The 17,454-nt window shown below is 39.4% G+C and overlaps 1 protein-coding gene across 1 annotated transcript in view; it reads right to left on the bottom strand.

Moving 5' to 3' along the window:
* Positions 1-17,454, bottom strand: part of DIAPH3 (diaphanous related formin 3) — a 106,002-nt gene that overhangs the window by 33,594 nt on the left and 54,954 nt on the right. The window contains exons 25-27 of the mRNA XM_087938039.1: positions 16,903-17,038; positions 11,606-11,701; positions 10,515-10,574 (exon numbers count right to left, since the gene is read on the bottom strand). Of these exons, the coding sequence (XP_087794165.1) occupies positions 10,515-10,574; positions 11,606-11,701; positions 16,903-17,038 (292 nt within the window). The remainder of the gene's footprint in view (positions 1-10,514; positions 10,575-11,605; positions 11,702-16,902; positions 17,039-17,454) is intronic.

Below are 17,454 nucleotides of genomic sequence, written 5' to 3'. Positions count from 1 at the left end.
CCTGCCTAGGCGGCGGGGTTGACTAGAAGACCTCCAAGGTCCCTTCCAACTCTATTATTCTATTCTATGTGTTCTAACTGCCAGGAAATTTCTCCTTATTTCTAAGTTGATTTTCTTCCCGATTAGCCCTTGCATTGCCAGACAATAGCTTGATAAACAGACCTGAAGTGAGGAAAGGAGATGGGCTATGGGTAGGGAAATATTATTCCAATGACTACTTCAACAGATTATTTGTCTAAAAGGCAATGGCATTTCATTCGGAGAGTTTGTGCATACAGAAAATGCAAAATGTGACAGATAAAAGCTATTTAGCTTTATTTGAATACAGTTTAAAAGTGCATACAGCACAAGGAACATGCTCATGTCAGAGAAGATAAACATTTAATTTACACTTGAGTTCTTTTAACACCTTTTAGCAGCGTCTTAAAGCCAAGATATATTATAAATTTAGCATACACGCTTTTCATCAGCTAGCCGATAATGCAATGAGGCTGCATTTTAATAAAAGGTATTTTGTTTTAAGCCCACTTGGCATGAATATGCCAAGCTATCTATAATCTCTTAAACTGAATCTCTAAATCAGACATGAGGCTGATTTAGCAGTTAAAAGAACTGCTAAATCAGACCCATGTTCCCACTGCCATTTAAATCCCTTGTGTTTTATGTGAATATAAACACTTCTTGCTCCGTTATTGAATGCGTGGAAGTTGTCCATCCATTTGAAAGGATTACATTGTGTTTCCAGAATACAAAATGGAGAATTTGTATTTGGATGTTGCCAGCATCCAGCTGAACAAAGCAAGCAAGAATGCAAAAAACAAAAACAAAAACATAGATACGTCATAGCTCAACTTATTTATTTTTGTGGGACTTTTCAATTTATCTCCTTCCTACTTTGTTAGACCGCGCCATTTTCATTTATTGAATGTCCGCTTAAAGTTGCAATGCCGTTTTCCGCACCTATGATCATTGCTTGCATGCCCATGGTCATGTGATCAAAATTCAAACGCTTGGCAACTGGCATGTATTCATGACAGTTTCAGTGTTCTTGGGGTCATGTGGTCATTGTATTGTGACCTGCTGATAAGCAAAGTCAACGGGCAAGCCAGATTTACTTAACAATCGTGTTATTATGTTATTAGCTGAGCTTAACTCTTCAACAAGAAAGGTTGTACAACGGGGCAAAATTCACTTATCTGTCTTGCTTAGCAGCAGAAATTTGAGGCTCAAATGGGGTCGCAAATCAACGGCTACCTGCATTGACCAGCAGCATCAGAATGTGATGGACCCTCATAATTCTAGGTTGCTTCTCTCCTTGATGAGTTTCCATCCCTTGCTTCTTGTTCTGCTTTCAGGGGTTTTGGGGTTGACCCCACTCTTCTTTCTGGCATATATAGGAATATGCTCTCATGTCACCCCTAGTCCTTCTTCTCATTCAAATAGACCATGGGTCCTCAAATTATGGCCTGCAGGCCAGGTACGGCCCGCCGAAGCCATTAACCCGGCCCACGTGGGACCATGAAGCTGCCCCGCCCACATCATCTCACCTATCTGCCAGCCCCCACCCACCTCCTGGAGGCTGAGGAAGCCAAAAATAGGACACACAGAGGCCTCAGGTGGCCAAAAATGGGCTCTGGCCTCCAGAGAGAGAGAGGGAGCGAGTGAGGGTGGGAGAGAGACAAACAGGTAACAGATAATCAGAGTTGGAAGGGACCTTGTAGGTCATCTAGTCCAACCTCAAGCGGGAGACCCTACACCATTTCTGACAAACGGCAGTCCAATCTCTCCTTGAAAGTCTCAAGTTCCCACAACTTCCGAGGGCAACTTCCATTGGTTGATTGTTCTCACTGTCAGGTTAAATCTCTCCTTGTTCAATTTCCATCCATTATTCCTTGTCTGGCCTACAGGTGCTTTAGAAAATATCTTGACCCTCAAGACACACACACACACACACAAAAACAGAAGTCCCTTACACACACCCCAAGGCAGCCACATCTCTTCACTGACCTACTTTCCACCCCTAGGAGCATAACAAATTAAAGTTTAATTTGTGTGTATTGTTTAATGGACTGCTAAATTGGCCACGCCCACCCAGTCACATGACCACATAGCCACGCCCACCCAGATGGTCCGGGGGGGGGACCAACAGTCTGCGGGATCATGAATTGGCCCTGTTTAAAAAAATGTGAGGACCCCTGAGCTAGACATAACCAAGAGATCAAAGCAAAGACTTTGGCCATCTCTGAGCCACTTCAGAGAGGTTCATTATTTTTCACTATGATAATTATCTTTACATGCAGAGATGGCTAAATGGATTGTTTGATCAAAGCACAGAATATAAGTACTTTTACTGCTACTTGGAGATCGCTTCTGAACTTTGTGTTTGAGGTGGAATGAAAAATGAAACTTTGATGTTGGGTTTTTACTGACTAGATTGATTAGTCGTTAATAGAAATGGCTAATTTAGATTTTTGTGGAAAAGTAAAAAGATTAATTAGGATGGATTTTTTTTAAAAAAATAATGAATGATACATATGCATTGTTAGAAAGCTTCAAGTTAGTTTTGTATGTATAAAATGAATATGTATGTATACACAAGTATGCAGGGTTTTTTTAAGTAATGCTGAACAGTATTTTAAAGTTGGTAAAATATTATGGACTGGATTTGAAAATAGAAGAATGAATGATATATTATTCCTCACAGCAAGGAGAGGGAGCTGAGATGGTTAAAATGATTCGTTTATCCAAATAATATATTTAAGTTTGCCTCTAGTTCGAAATTGTTTCCGGATTTTGTGTTGGCAATGAGGAAAAATAAAAAAATAAAAATGAAACTTTGAAAATTAAAAAGTTGAGGCCTGATGTTAACGCTTTATATCTACTGCAACGGAGGGAGTCAGTGACTTTTTAAAAAAAAACTTCTCTTCTCCCTCCCTTCCTCACTTTTCTCTCCCCTTCTCTTCCCCACTGTCCTCCTATCTGCTTTTGCATATATATATATATATATATATTTGCATTTTATTCTATAATCTAATCGAAACATTTTTTTAAAAAAGGGAGGATTATTTTTGCATAAGCAAAACAAGTGGCTGTTTTGAAACTACAGGATGCCTCTGACCCATCCATCCATACTATCAATGGTGAAACAGCTGTTTACTTCTTGCAAGGATTGTCCTCACGGTTCTGCCACAATGCTATGAAGAAGAAGGAGAAGGAGAAGGAGAAGGAAAAAAGGAAGAGGAAGAGGAGGAGAAGAGGAAGAAGAAAAAGAGGAGGAGGAAGAAGATGAGGAAGAGGACATGGAAGAGAGCCCTAAATGCTTGCAATTAACATTCACCCTGCTCCTTCGACTGAGCTCCGTTGCCATAGCAACTGGAGTTGCCCAGACGACACAAGGCTCTGGCTTCGGCTTGTGTAGGATATAATCACAACCGAACAGAATCGCTCCAGTCCTGGCCCCCTGCATTCTCCCCAATGGCACTTTCAAATGTTCGCTTTATTATTGTTGTTGGTTTTTTACTTCTTCCCAGGATTAATTAAGAAACTAGGTCTTGATTTTCCTAGCATTCCCGTTACCTCAAAGTGGAATTCACGAGGGAGATTTGAAAGAATCCCGCGTTCTGCTTCCTTTTCGGAAAAAACGATAAAAAAATAAAATAAAATAAAAACATGGCCTGGCGTGCAGCCAGAAAGCCAAATACGGTAGAAGACTCCTTCCAAATATGCAAATTGTCACAAGTGGCTAATATTTTATAGTGGCTCATAGAAAAGGGGATGAAATCTATTTCTTCCCGAGCAATAGGACGGTTCGAAACCTAGCTTTTCTATGGGATGAGCTTGGAAAACCAAGGTAACAGCACCCAACTGTTTAATTATAATTGGAAAGCACTCACGTTGAGTAGAAATACTATATCGGGAATCAATAAGCGATAAAATAGCCACTTTTATAATAAAATTCTGCTACAGCAAGGAAATCTGAAAGATTGCTGCTTTTTTGAGCAGGGCGGAAACTTAACATGTTTTTAAACCGAAAGTGATACCAAATTTTCCAAATGTTTGTCACTGCTTTCTCGTAAACGAGAAGAATCCCTCATATCATGGAATGAAATAGATATATCCTGCATAAAATGATTTCAGAGACCGAAAGAGCAAACTGTTGGCAACACTGGGAGCAAATAGGATAAAAAAAAAAAATCCTTCAGATATTAGCTCCTCAAGCGCTCGTTGGGACAAGCTATAACTGCCTAAAATCCAGTTATTTTTATTCAACTGGTGCCAAAGGATCAATATTGCTAAGCAGATCAAGGCGCCAATTTGGTTTACATTAAGGAAACCCAAAAAGGAAGACCATGGACTTTTTAAAATCAGTATTAGTGTTGATATTTGTTGTTTTAACTTGTTGCTTTTATTGGTTGTAAGACATCCAGAGATGCCTCTAGGCTAAATAGATGGCAGACCAAATAGATATAGATAGATAGATAAATGTAGAAAGAAACTACGGACTAAATAGATATAGATAGAAAGATAAATCTAGAAAGAAAAGAAAAGTAGGTAGGGGATAGACAGGTAGAAAAAGTAGAGATAGAGATAGGTAGAAAGATAGAAAGTAGACAGACAGATGGACAGATAGATGTAGAAAGGAAGGTAGAAGTTAAGTAGGCAGGCAGACAGATAGGGTAGAGATAGAGATATAGAGATAGGTAGGTAGGTAGGTAGGTAGGTAGGTAGGTAGATAGATAGATAGATAGATAGATAGATAGATAGATAGATAGATAGATAGATAGATAGATAGCCAGCCAGACAGACAGACAGACAGCCAAATCTTATTAGGAAATGAGCACCTTACTGCAATTTCTAACAGACTGTAGAAAGGGTAATTATAAGTACAGGGACATCCCTCCATTTAGAGATTCAAGGCAGTTAATAACCATATTACATGAATTATCCATCTGCGCTACCCACTCCGTTACAGGCACCTTTTACGGCAAAGCATCGGCTGGTTTACATATTTCTTTTCTAAAACAAGGGCTGCTGAAAGGACCATCTGATACATTTCACAATCTTCCATTCAAATTGATGGACAATTTACAGCCAAACGCACCTCTTTCATGCATCGGTGACCCTTTCGCCTGCTGTATTTATTTATTTATTTTTTAAAAGAGCCTATTAAAAGGACATTAGTCTAGAGTAAACCACTTTCTGTTTAGACCTGGAGGGAGTGGGGAGCAGAGAGAAACCTATGGCCTTCCAACTGTTGAACTACAACTAGCATTTTTCGCACCCATCTTTAAAATGAAAAGATTGTCTTAGGTGTACTCAGGTTATAGTAACAGAAAAGGTTCTGGGGGGAAGCATTTTTTTAAAAAACATCTCATTTGCACACTTTGCACTTCAAGAATATGAAAATTTATATAAGCATAATACACTAAGAGGAAAACCGATTCGCTAATAAATGGCACAATCAAACAACAGCAACCGAACGCTGTTGTGTGCAGTGGTTTTTCAAATTCAGATTCTGCAGATATGAAAGAGGGTAGTTAATGTTCAAGGCGCAGACCTTTCTGCTTTATTTGACACATGTAAAATAAATGAGCGAATAAAGTGACACTCAGCAAGGCTTAGAAATAAATGCCATTTTTTTTCTCTTTCTGTTGGCACAGCTCTTATCAACCTTATTTTATTGGACTTTGTTTGATAACTCTTTTCAGGGCGAAAATAGTGGAATGTACAATTGTTCTTTTAAAGAAATAAATAAGGCAGGCTTTCGTAGCCCGGGAAATTTGGTAAACCAATTATCATCAAGTCAGTGGAAAATTATGCACCTTCCTTTTCCACAGAACTGTGAAGATGCAATTATTAACTTCAAGGCCAGAAATTCACAGAGGAAGAGCTTTGTGAATATTCCAGGGGATAAAAAAGATATGCTATATGCACGCTTGTATAGATTAAATTTCAGGGTTTTTTGATCGAGCTGAATTCTTACCTATCATCTGATTTAACAAGAGGTACTAAATCTGGATTGTGAAACTTTGGGGCAACTGCTAGGTGGCAGCAATAAGCTAAATGTTAGAAGCCATAAAACTTCGCAAAAATGCTGCCACCTGGTGATCAGCTGGAGGTTTGCAGCCCAACTCTAATAATTCTTGTTTTATCTAACTATGAATCATTAACGTTATAAAAACCTACATGGTAGCAATAAGCAGCTTAGGCCTGGCTTTCAATTGTGTGCCTCAATCTGAGGTAACCAGCCTCAGAATAACACATTCAATTTCTCTTGCTACTGAGGCCAATTGTATTACATATTATCCTGATTGATTGATTGATTGCTGCACAAAAGTATTTAGAAATGTGGATAAGTTCCCGTGTATTTTTTTTTTATCTTGAGATGTTCAAATTATTCGCGCAGTTGCTCTCCAATTCAATGAGACACAGGCTCATGAGCACTTTCGCCAAAGAGCATTTCAAGTCGATCATAATTTCACCGCGGGGAGGAGCTGTACCTAGGAATAAAAGGGCCATTATGATTGTTCATTGGATGGCGTGAAATGGGGTTAACTCAGGAGATTCATTGGCGGTGTCCCAATTTCAACCAGGGCCTAGCAAACAGGGAAAGGGTTCAGCTTTGAAAGCTGGGTGTAAGCTGGATTGATTAGTTAGGAAGCTATTGCTAAAGGCAGCAAGAGTCATAATCTGTCCCAGGAGCTCTCTCACGCAGTCATTTTCTCTGCCCTGTGAGACTCGACTGGAAATCCCTTAATGCACTCTGCCCTTCATTAATTTTTTTTTGCTATTGGACATTTGAGAGCATTTTAGAATGCTACTTTCCCAACAGCTGCCCGATGATGGATTGGGCTGAATTAAATACGTTTTTATTCCCCCCCCCTTCCTCCCCTCCTGCGAGATGAGCAGGAAAAGACTACCATCTACAGTGCAACTGTGAAAGTGGAATGAGTCATTTGGTAAATCTGCAAAATAATAGGGAATATTACTGAGTCATCCAAGTTTATAATTCAACACCTGGATTTCACTTAAGCAAATCTGCAAATAAAGAACTAGCCCATTATTCAGGACCAAACTGATTTTAGCTTAGCAGGGTCAATCATCATTTTAGCCATTTTCTCTATCCACTGCAGGATGAAGAAAGCCTCTTTCGCATGTTTCCAATCAATAATTATAAGACTACTAATGGCTTAGCAGTATAAAATTAGTTTTTCAGTATCAATAGAGCTGTTATAATTTAGGTACTATAGACTACGGTGAAAAAAGATAGTTTTAAAAAACAACACAAAGTTACTATCTTTTTTTCTCCCTAGGCTATGTTACCTAAATTATAACAGCTCTATTGATATGCAAGAAGTAATTTTATACTTCTGGTATATTTTACAAGGATTTGTTTTTAAAGTCAACTCTGTCCGATTTTGTATCTAAGATGACATAAACGGAGAACATATAACTATTTGTAATTTATAAATAGTAATTTTGTTGTTTTTAAAAACTATTTATAAATTACAAATAGTTATATGTTCTCCATTTATGTCATCTTGGATACAAAATCGGACAGAGTTGACTTTAAAAACAAATCCTTGTAAAATATACCAGAAGTATAAAATTACTTCTTGCATATCAATAGAGCTGTTATAATTTAGGTAACGTAGAGCAGGGTGGGAGAAAAAAGATAGTAACTTTGTGTTGGTGTTGTTTTAAAACTATAAATTACAAATGCTGATATGTACTCAGTTTATTTCATCTCAGGTACAAAATCATGCACAGAGTTTGAAAAAAAAATCCTTGCAAAATATACTCACAATCTTCACATTAAAAGAAACCGAAATAAAACAAGCACACTCTTTCATTCTGATTTCCGGAGGGGGAAAAATTGCTGTATCTGTTTTCCAAATTTTGAGTGGTTGGCCCCCTCTAGTGTCAGAATTAGCAGAGCAATGCATGAGGGCGTGGGGGCGGTGTTAAGTGTGAGAAATAAACTAGGAGAAACTATGGCTTAAATCATGGAAACTGTAGAACTCACAGAAAGGATAAGCCTTGATATAGACACATACAGCTAGCAGATTAGTGCTAAATTTATAACAGGTTTCATGATCATAGATGCACTGATCTGGAAAACAACCTGCTGGAAAAATATGAATTAGCCTAAATAATTAGACTTTCAGCTTCCTTTCACTACTCTTTCAACTCATTACCTTCATGTTAAATGGCAATGTTGCCTAGAATTCGTATTGATCCTAGCCCCTCATATTTTTATATTTCGTGAGACTTACCGTGCGCCTAACATACAATTAGTGAAAATAAGTACTAGACACGTACTAAATAATCACCACAGTTTATAGCAGGTTTGTTAAAAACTGGTTTGTTAAAAACTGCTGTCTATTTGCTAAAATGAATAAGGTTCCTAGAATTATTAAAGACTCGGGTCCAGGAACCAACCTTCTTCTCTTCAAGATGAGAAGTCACATCTATGTCATCTTACCTTAACATTAGCTACCCTTGTTTCCCTGAAAATACGACCTACCCTGAAAGTAAGTCCTAGCTTGGTTTTTACACATGCGCCCAATATAAGCCCTATTCCCCAAATTAGGCCCTAATTAAGATCCTGCCCACTCCAGAATGGACGGGTAAAAATCAAGCCGGGGGGGGGGAATGGGGGAATGGAGCTGCCCTATTACGTGTAGCTGATAACAAAGCTCTGGATCGATCCGGAGCTGTGTTATCAGCTGCAGAGGCCTTCAGGAAAGCCTTGCCGGGCTCAGAAGAAGTTCCTGAAGGCATCTGACAGCAAAAAGGAGGCCAGGGGGCAATGCATGCAAGGGAGGTCAGTCAGTGGATGACATCCCCTGAAAATAAGACCCGGTGCCTTTTTTTGGTGGCAAAAAAAAAGTATAAGACAGGGTCTTATTTTGGGGGAAACACGGTATATAAACATGTAATTTCAGGGTCCCGGGCAATGTGTTTTCCAAACGCTTCCTGAAAAATCCATAGATTAAAATGTGACTCCATATGGCCGTGTGGCAGTATATAAACAGAAGCCGATAAATAAACTTTCTCCATGCAAACCACGTATTTTATCCATGTGCTGCGGGGCTTCTCCATTGTTGACTAAAATACATTCTATACTTTGAGATGGGGTTGAAAGGAAAACACCGTAAACAATGTGCAAGAAACGCAAAGATCCCCTTTTATCCCTTGCTTTATTTTCTTCTACATAAAGCAGAAAAGGAAGAAAGCTGCTATTCAGATATATTCACTTAAAGAATTTGCTTTCATAAGATGGGGTCCTTAAGCTATCAAACATTCATGAGAGCAAATGGAACACCTGTAACCAGAAATAGGATACCTCCGATTACTGCTGACTGTAAACCATTGTTTGCCTTGCTTGTGACTAGTCAGAAAGATGTTGGTTGATTATGGTTAATACATGGAAGTAGATGATTCTTATTCTGAGCCACGTGAGGGAACTTATATGTTCCTTACAGACTACATTTCCAAGATTTTAACCAAAAGGAATCCCAGCAATGTACAGTATATTTCAGCTTGTCTTATTTATTCTTAACTTTGATTCTTAACTTCACTTTGATTTCATTCCAAAACAAATGAACTGTAATTTAAAAATATGAAGACATTGGGATCAACTTGCATTGAGTGGTGCGATGGTTAAAGGTGGAGCTCTCACCTCACAATCAGGAAGCTGTGAGTTCGATCCTAGGTAGAGGCAGATATTTCTCTCTCTGGGCACAATGAATAAAACTCCGCGTTGGCAACAGTAAGGACATCTGGTCAGTAAACACTCGGCTTCATTCAGTTGCCCAGACTCCACCCCACAAAGGATTATGGGGTCATTAAAAGTTGATGGTGATTGGGATCAACTTGCATAACATGGTTCAAAATAATTTAGATATACATTTCCTTAAGTTATAGAATGAACAGTGTACGTATGTGCAAACAATGCATCCACACAGTCTTCCATGACAGGGTGGATTTCCAAGAAGTCAACTGATGAAGCACTGATGGGATGCACATTTGATTTATCTTCAATGAGGTCTATGTGAGATCATGGAACATATAGTGATCTAAATGCAACACCTAGCTGCATTTACAATTTATGCACGTGTATATTGTTATATGTTTAAACTTTTGAAATTGATAACTGAAGAATGGAACAAAACACTAGTTTAAAGTAACACACCGTATTGCCTCATCTAACAGGTTAAGAAAGTCCGTTGATCAATTGTGTCCGTTTTCTTGTTCTTGTGCCAAGAATGCACATCCATTTATCTAGTTTGATAAAATCGCAATGCTTCAGAAATGAAATACCCAAATTAAGAGTGTTCCTGTGGAAATCAACATGTATTTTAGAAAGAGAGAGCACGGAAGTGGGACAACTGAAGTCTCATGGCTTTATTATACTAATCTAGACAGAGCCAAACCAAGCAAGATCATAGCTGCTGACGGAGGTACAAATCAGTAGAAACAAGGATAAGAAAATGTGATTTAGGAATTACCGTGGTTACAAGGTTTCAAAACAGGTGCCGCACAAGTAGAGCTGAAATTCTGGGGTTCGTCTGCAGATTAAAAAAAAAAGATAAATAAAACTACAGATTTCCAAAGTTGTTGGGTTGTGTTTTTTTTAAATTAAACCACCATCAGAAATTTTCTCACTTTTACAGTTGTTATTATTATTTTTAATCCAAAGGGATCCATGATCCTCATAGAAAGGTAGCACTGTCCCTTACCCCGCAGCTCTGCTCGAATTTGAAATAAATCATACAGGGCCATAGCCCCACCTCTGGGACAAAACCGTCAAAAACAGGAGGACAGAACAGAAGGAAAAATTGGGTTGAAGAATGCGGATTTAGAAAGCAAGGCTGATATTTCTCTTACTCAGGATTACACTTGTTCGCTCTGGCCACACAGGATTGGACAGTAAAGGTGACACTTTCATAGGTGCAGTGAGGGGTGTCAAACTCGCATCACAGCGTCGTCACGTGATGTATCAGGACTTTCCCCCCACCCTTCGCTAAACCAGGCATGGGCGTGTGACGCATCCGGCCTGCAAGTTTGACAGCCCTACTCTACACGGAGCTGTCTCTAGACAATTTTCAGAAAAGGAAAAAAATTTCCTACGGCAAGCCATCTATGTATGGAACTCGTCCCACATAATTTCATTTAATTATTTCGTTATCTTTAAAGGCTGTTTTATGTTCTCATTACCAAAAAAAGAAAAAAGAAAAAAATGTCTGATTCTATCTAAAAACATATGTAACAGTTTATACCCCAAACCTATTTCTTTGTTCACCTCGTTATGCTTTAAATCAATGTTTCTAGTCATTTCTGGTTGCATCCTCTTCCCACTAGGAGTTTGAAGAATCTCATTTTTTATTGTCTCACTTGTAAAACTTTTACAACTTCGCTTGTAAAAAAAACATCGTTTAAAAGGCAGACATCCCTGCTACATTTGCCTTTGTGATATCAAATGTATATATAAAAAAAAAATGCTCTGAAGCAATTTTGGCCTGCACTTTTCCACTAATGGGTAGGTTATTTTTATAGTAGGCTCGCCTACTTTAAGAGGGAGGGAGGGAAAATTATTTACCTTTAAACCTGGGTGTTCGTTTTCTTCGATCGCGGAAAGCTGCCCCTGACTGCAGAGCCTCCAGCAAACTATCCATCACTCCTGTCTCATCCTTCTCTGTGAACAGAAATGGAGGGAATTCCTTGTTTTCTGGGTAACCACAATAATGTCAAAGTAATTACAAAGAGGGATACAGGAAACACTCCAGCAATAAAAACCCTGACTGTTCCAAATTCGGAGAAACCTTTAATTTACTCATCAATCAAATTTTCAAGAGGTGAGCTTGGAGATTTTTTTTTAGCCTGCAGCAGATTCAACTTAGTTTGATTAAGTTCACAAACGCTGTGTCCTAAAAGGAGATGCAACGGGAATTTTGAGCATAACGCAACTTTGTACTCACACTGTTGCTTTCTTCTAAAGCTCTGGATGAAAACCAGAGATCCTCATCATGCAGAAATTCTCTTACAAGAAATTTATCGGCGAGGCTACAATCTGAAGTGCCGACATCCATTCATTGCGAAAGCTGCATTAAGCTATTCTCCTTCTGCTTTCTTTTAATGGATAAAAAGAGTGGATGGATCTCTAGTGCTTCCACTCTAGACCTGTAAATTATTCCGCTGAATTTTTATATTCTTTTTTTTTCTTTTTCCTGAAGTAACATTGCAATGAAAAGGAAAATTCTCCCCAAGATTGCTAGACACCAAGCAATCATTTCTCTTATAATGCTAGAGGATATTATAAAGCCTCAAGAGCAGCTGAAAAACTATGTGCATATAATACCCCCTTGACAATAATTTCCATCTGTAACCGGAGTAATTTTTTTTAAAAAAAATTTGCATGTATATACGTCGCTTGTTAAATAATTGAAAAATCTCTTTGGTTTCTTAAACATAATACTAATACTTCTGTGTCGGATACTAAGTGCTTCCGTGGCGAAAGAATTTGCTGGTGTTATCACTGCTGCCTGGTGGATGGGGGCTCCTTTCACATCCCTGTGAATTTGCCCACCGAAGTGGTATTCATTAATCTACTTGTTGTCACCCGCTTTCGAACCGTTGGTTTGGTGGGAGCTGAAGCATGTGAGGGGAACTCAACCTGTCCCGCGGCAACAACAGGTTTTGAACAGGAGGTTGCCAATTGTCAAACTAGTGTTCTAACCTCAGGAGCTACTGTGCTACATATATATGCAGGTCTTGGCGTGTTCAGGTCATTTCCCATGTAACATTGAGAGTATCTTGGCGACGTTTCGACGAGGTCCCACTCGCCATCTTCAGGCTGGTGCTTTCGGCTTTGTGCCAGTGCAAGCAGTGTGTGATCGGTGCTGCCGCCTCTCTATAAATACTGATGGGGAGGTTGGCTGTGCTGTCATTTCTTGATTGGTTGATGGAGTTGATGTTTGCAGAAATGACAAACACAGCCAAGCCTGACACACAAGATTAAAAAGAACCCAATACACAAGCCTGAGGATGGCAGATGAGATTCTGCCGAAACATCACCATAATAAAAGCACAAATATTAAGACATGGGAAAATACCCAAAGAAACCTAAATACCATACATATAAATACCCTTCGCGGGGATTTATATGTATGGTATTCAGCTTTGTTCAGGGATTTTCCCACGTCATTATAGTTGTGCTTTTAAAGTTGTAGCAACGTTTCGGCAGAATCTCATCTGCCATCATCAGAAGCCAGATGAACACTATACAGAAGCCTGATGATGGCAGATGAGGTTCTGCCGAAATGTTGCTACAACTTTAAAAGCACAACTATAATGATGTGGGAAAATACCCAAACAAAGCTGAATACCATACATGTAAGTACCCACGAAAACTTAAGAAAATACACACACACACACGTGTGTGTGTGTGTGTGTGTGTGTGTGTGTTACTTTAGTTTTAATCAAAAGGAGTTGAAAGGAGAATAAGATGAATACAAGGTTAAATGCTTCAGCCATTTATGTACTGAAATATAAACGTTATAACTGAAGTTTTGTGGCTTAGCTATATCTGTGACTTACTCAGAGAAAGAGAAACAGTCTGGGAATTTATTTATTTATTATTAAATTTATTGGCCACCCACCTTACCACAGGATAACCCAGGGGTAAGGTAAGAATTATATGATATTTGCTTTTCTTAAGCAAGGATTGGGTAGAAGTCAACAAGTTTAGCTTGAAATCTGGAGCACCAGAGAGGTGTCAGAAAATACAAGTATTCGTAGTTAACCTAAAATTGTACAACTGAGCAGAAGTCTGCCAGCTGTCAAGATCTTCTGGTAGCTGATTTGCAACACTGAGACACAGCAAAAGAATTTCAAACTTTTAAAACTCCTGACTTAAAAAATAGTGAAGGAGGTTTCTAATTGCTTTCTGAGCCTAATTCAAGGTTCTTCTTGGGGTGAAGACATGACTGAGGCTCAAATCGTCTGCAGGACTGTCTACTCCATTACCAAACCTTAAATTCTCTACCTGTCAGCTTTAGAAGCCATATTAGTACCAGAAGCTTCCACGTTGCCACATTCCTATGCCTGGGAAAGTACGAGGTGGGAGGGATTTTTAGAGTGTTGGTAGTTAAGACATAATAGCATTCTTCTTTTCGGTCAAGGTCATGTTATTCCTGCACCTGGAGGAGGAGTGATTGAAGGGATATCTCAAGTTGGGACGGTTGGTGATTGGACCATGTGATGGCTTTGACTTTTGAATTACTAAGAAAATGCAGAACTCTCAGATTTGGGTTTTCCCAGATGTGCCAGTATAACTACTCTAATCAAAGGAAACTTTGAGAAAACGCCTGTCTCCAAGTTTTTAATTGGAGTTCGTTTTTTCTTGAACCCTGACACCACCTTTCAAGAGGACATCATTTTGCAGATGCCAGCCCTTAGGCTGATGAACACCAAGAGCAAATTTCTGCTTTTTCCACTCATCAGTTCCACTTCACACCTTAAACCTTGCTAGTTGCCTCAGGCCATTGATGTGATGATTTTGTTTCTATTTGTTATCCTTTTCCTTGTCGTTGTATTCCAGTTTTATTGTAAGAGCCAATGGAAGGGTAGGTTAATGAACAGATAATTCTGGATACAAGAAACCAACGAAAGGCAGGACACTTGTATTGGTTTAAATAATTAGTAGTGTAGGAAATTAGCACCCACCCCGCTCCTAGAGAAATGAAATATTTTTTCCTAAAAGAGAAGGAGAAACTCAGAGAGGCAGAAACTCAGCCGCCACCCACAACCACCTTTGTCAATAGGCCATTAAGACCTAGGGCAGGCTGTTCCACATAACAAAGATCTACTCGAGGTAGAGCCATAATAGGAATTGCCCAAAGCCCTTTCATTACATCATCATCCAGCAAGACTCAACCAAGCCTAGCACTCAGGACAGAGTTGCCCCTGCATGGCCTCATGGGAGTCTGACAACCAATCAGAATACAAGCTCAAATTCAAATCCCAACAGAGGTCATAAAACCAAAGGACTCTCAGCATTTCTACCCTTTTTCACCCAGGAGCTCCAAGGCATGTGGTCCCGTCCACCATTAAAATAATCTTTCCAAGCTGTAGCCATGTTTCCAGTGTCTTTCTTCCTCACTTGGAACTGAACCCAGAAGGACACTTCTTCCAACAGTAGGTATCATAACAAATTAAGAGTTTACTTTTACTCAAGCCAGATCTAAATTGTGTAGCTTTGTCAGTCATCACCAGTACTCTATATCTCATCTGGAAACAACCTGACAGCCGGCATTTCCTTGCCAATTACCCCCGTGCACACTTGAAGTTCGTAATGACTTTACTCCGAATCAGGAGAACTGTCCTGTTGACATCCTCAGGCTGCATTAAAAATTGAGCCTTATTGATACGGGAAATGATTTCTGGAGTCAAAAGGAAAACCAAGCTTTTTATAGTTATGCATAATCACCGGGAAACTCTCCCTGGCAAACCCTATGGAAGCTGAATAATCTAGAGCCCCAGGATGCAATTTCTCCAGGCAATACAGCTGCTTTATATCATTCCCCCCCACCCAAAAAAAAGCAAAAATACGTGTGACTATCCATTTGCAGATAGGAGAATAAGAAATAACATTCAGGTTGTTAACTACAATGGTGGAGTTGTAGTGGGGAGGGAAAGAAAGAAAGAAAGAAAGAAAGAAAGAAAGAAAGAAAGAAAGAAAGAAAGAAAGAAAGAAAGAAAGAAAGAAAGAAAGAAAGAAAGAAAGAAAGAAAGAAAGAAAGAAAGAAAGGAAGGAAGGAAGGAAGGAAGGAGGAAGAAGGAAGAAGGGAGGGAGGAAAGAGGAAAGGAAAGAAAGAAAGAAAGAAAGAAAGAAAGAAAGAAAGAAGGAAGGAAGGAAGGAAGGAAGGAAGGGGAAGGAAGGAAGAGAAGGAGGGAGGGAGGGAGGGAGGAAGGAAGGAAGGAAGGAAGGAAGGAAGGAAGGAAGGAAGGAAGGAAGGACAGGAAGGAAGGAAGGAAGGAAGGGAGGGAGGGAGGGAGGGAGGGAAGGAAGGAATACTTCTTAGCACCCTAACATTATTGCAGAAGCCAAGAGGCACTTGTGACATTAACACAATCACAGTGTGCTACTGATTTTGCAACCTATTATTTTTCTCCCTAATGGTGCATTTTTAAAAGATCTTGTTATGAGAGCCATCAAGCAGCCTACATCCGCCATCAGCCTAGAAAGCTCAACTTTATGTCAGGCTATAAACCTTATTAGATTTGGAGAATTCCAACGGGCGTCAGGGAGGAATCTTAAACCAGCTCTAGGTGTTCGTCTATTGAGATGAGATCCTGATAGATAGCGTTGTCTTGTCCCGTCTTTTAACAGGGTTTTTTTTCCCCCCTTTTTCGATCCTTGCGTTAGGCGGTTCAAAGCACTGTTTTACAGTGTCCATGCAGGTTGTCGGGTTTTCCAGTTACTCATACCCACATCTGCTCCTCGTTGTTAGTTTTGGGCCACTTCACTTTCTCCTTGAGAGAGAGCAAGCCAGCACAAAGGAAGACATTAATCAGAAGGAAAGAGGAATCGGCGCCTTCAAAAGAAACCCATTTTGCAATCCACTTTCTAGTTATGAGCGTGATGAGATGCTATGGATTGTTTCTTGCCGGGAGCGAGAAAGAGTTAACGGTGGGTGCACGTCCTCACTTATTAAATTGGCATTTGTATAAAAGTGGTTACAATTTGAGGATGAACGAAATACGAAAAGAATATAGAGGGGATCAATCAGACTTAAACGCAGCAGGGAATTTTAAGTAAACCAGTTCTTCTGCCTTAGCAAGCCCAAAATTGCTCTCAATGCCATCTGGAAACAATCAGGTTGCTGACTACGTTACCTGTTTTAATGTCTAGCAGGTGCTTTTTCTTCTGTTGTTTTTCTAGTTTTTCTTTTTCTGCTTTCTCTTGAGCCATTCTAGCACGCCTCTGCTTTTCTTCCATTTCTTTCCTTCTCATATTATCTTTTGCTGCTTGCTAGAGAAAAAAAAAAACCATTATCAAATATTAAGATTTGTTTTTTTAAGATTTCACAACAGAACAATGACATATTTTTACTTGGTTCAGACAAACGCAGTTGGCTTAAAACTGAAGGGGTGTCATCCTTGAGGATCAAAGGACCAGATCTTCTCAATTGATCTGCTTCCTGGACTAGCATACCTTCTGACATTAGACTGACCCACAACCTGTTCCGGAAAACCATTAAAAGCAGGCTATGTTCTGTTGTGCAAAACGAGCACACATTTACTCCAACTTCAAATCCCCATTTGGTCAGAAAGTTCACAAGAGGCCCTTAGATGACTTGGTCTCCTGGCCTGTTTTTTGTACTGATGTAGAATGACGATGGTGTGAACAAAGCTTCACACTTTAGCTCATACGTTTCTGAAGGGAAA

Source organism: Pseudonaja textilis, chromosome 8, assembly GCF_049901715.1.
Source record: "Pseudonaja textilis isolate UNSWEBS1 chromosome 8, rPseTex1.2, whole genome shotgun sequence".
NCBI classification, from domain to species: Eukaryota; Metazoa; Chordata; class Lepidosauria; order Squamata; family Elapidae; genus Pseudonaja; species Pseudonaja textilis.
Note: the sequence above shows the minus strand (reverse complement) of the source record. Positions and strands in the feature narration are given on the sequence as shown.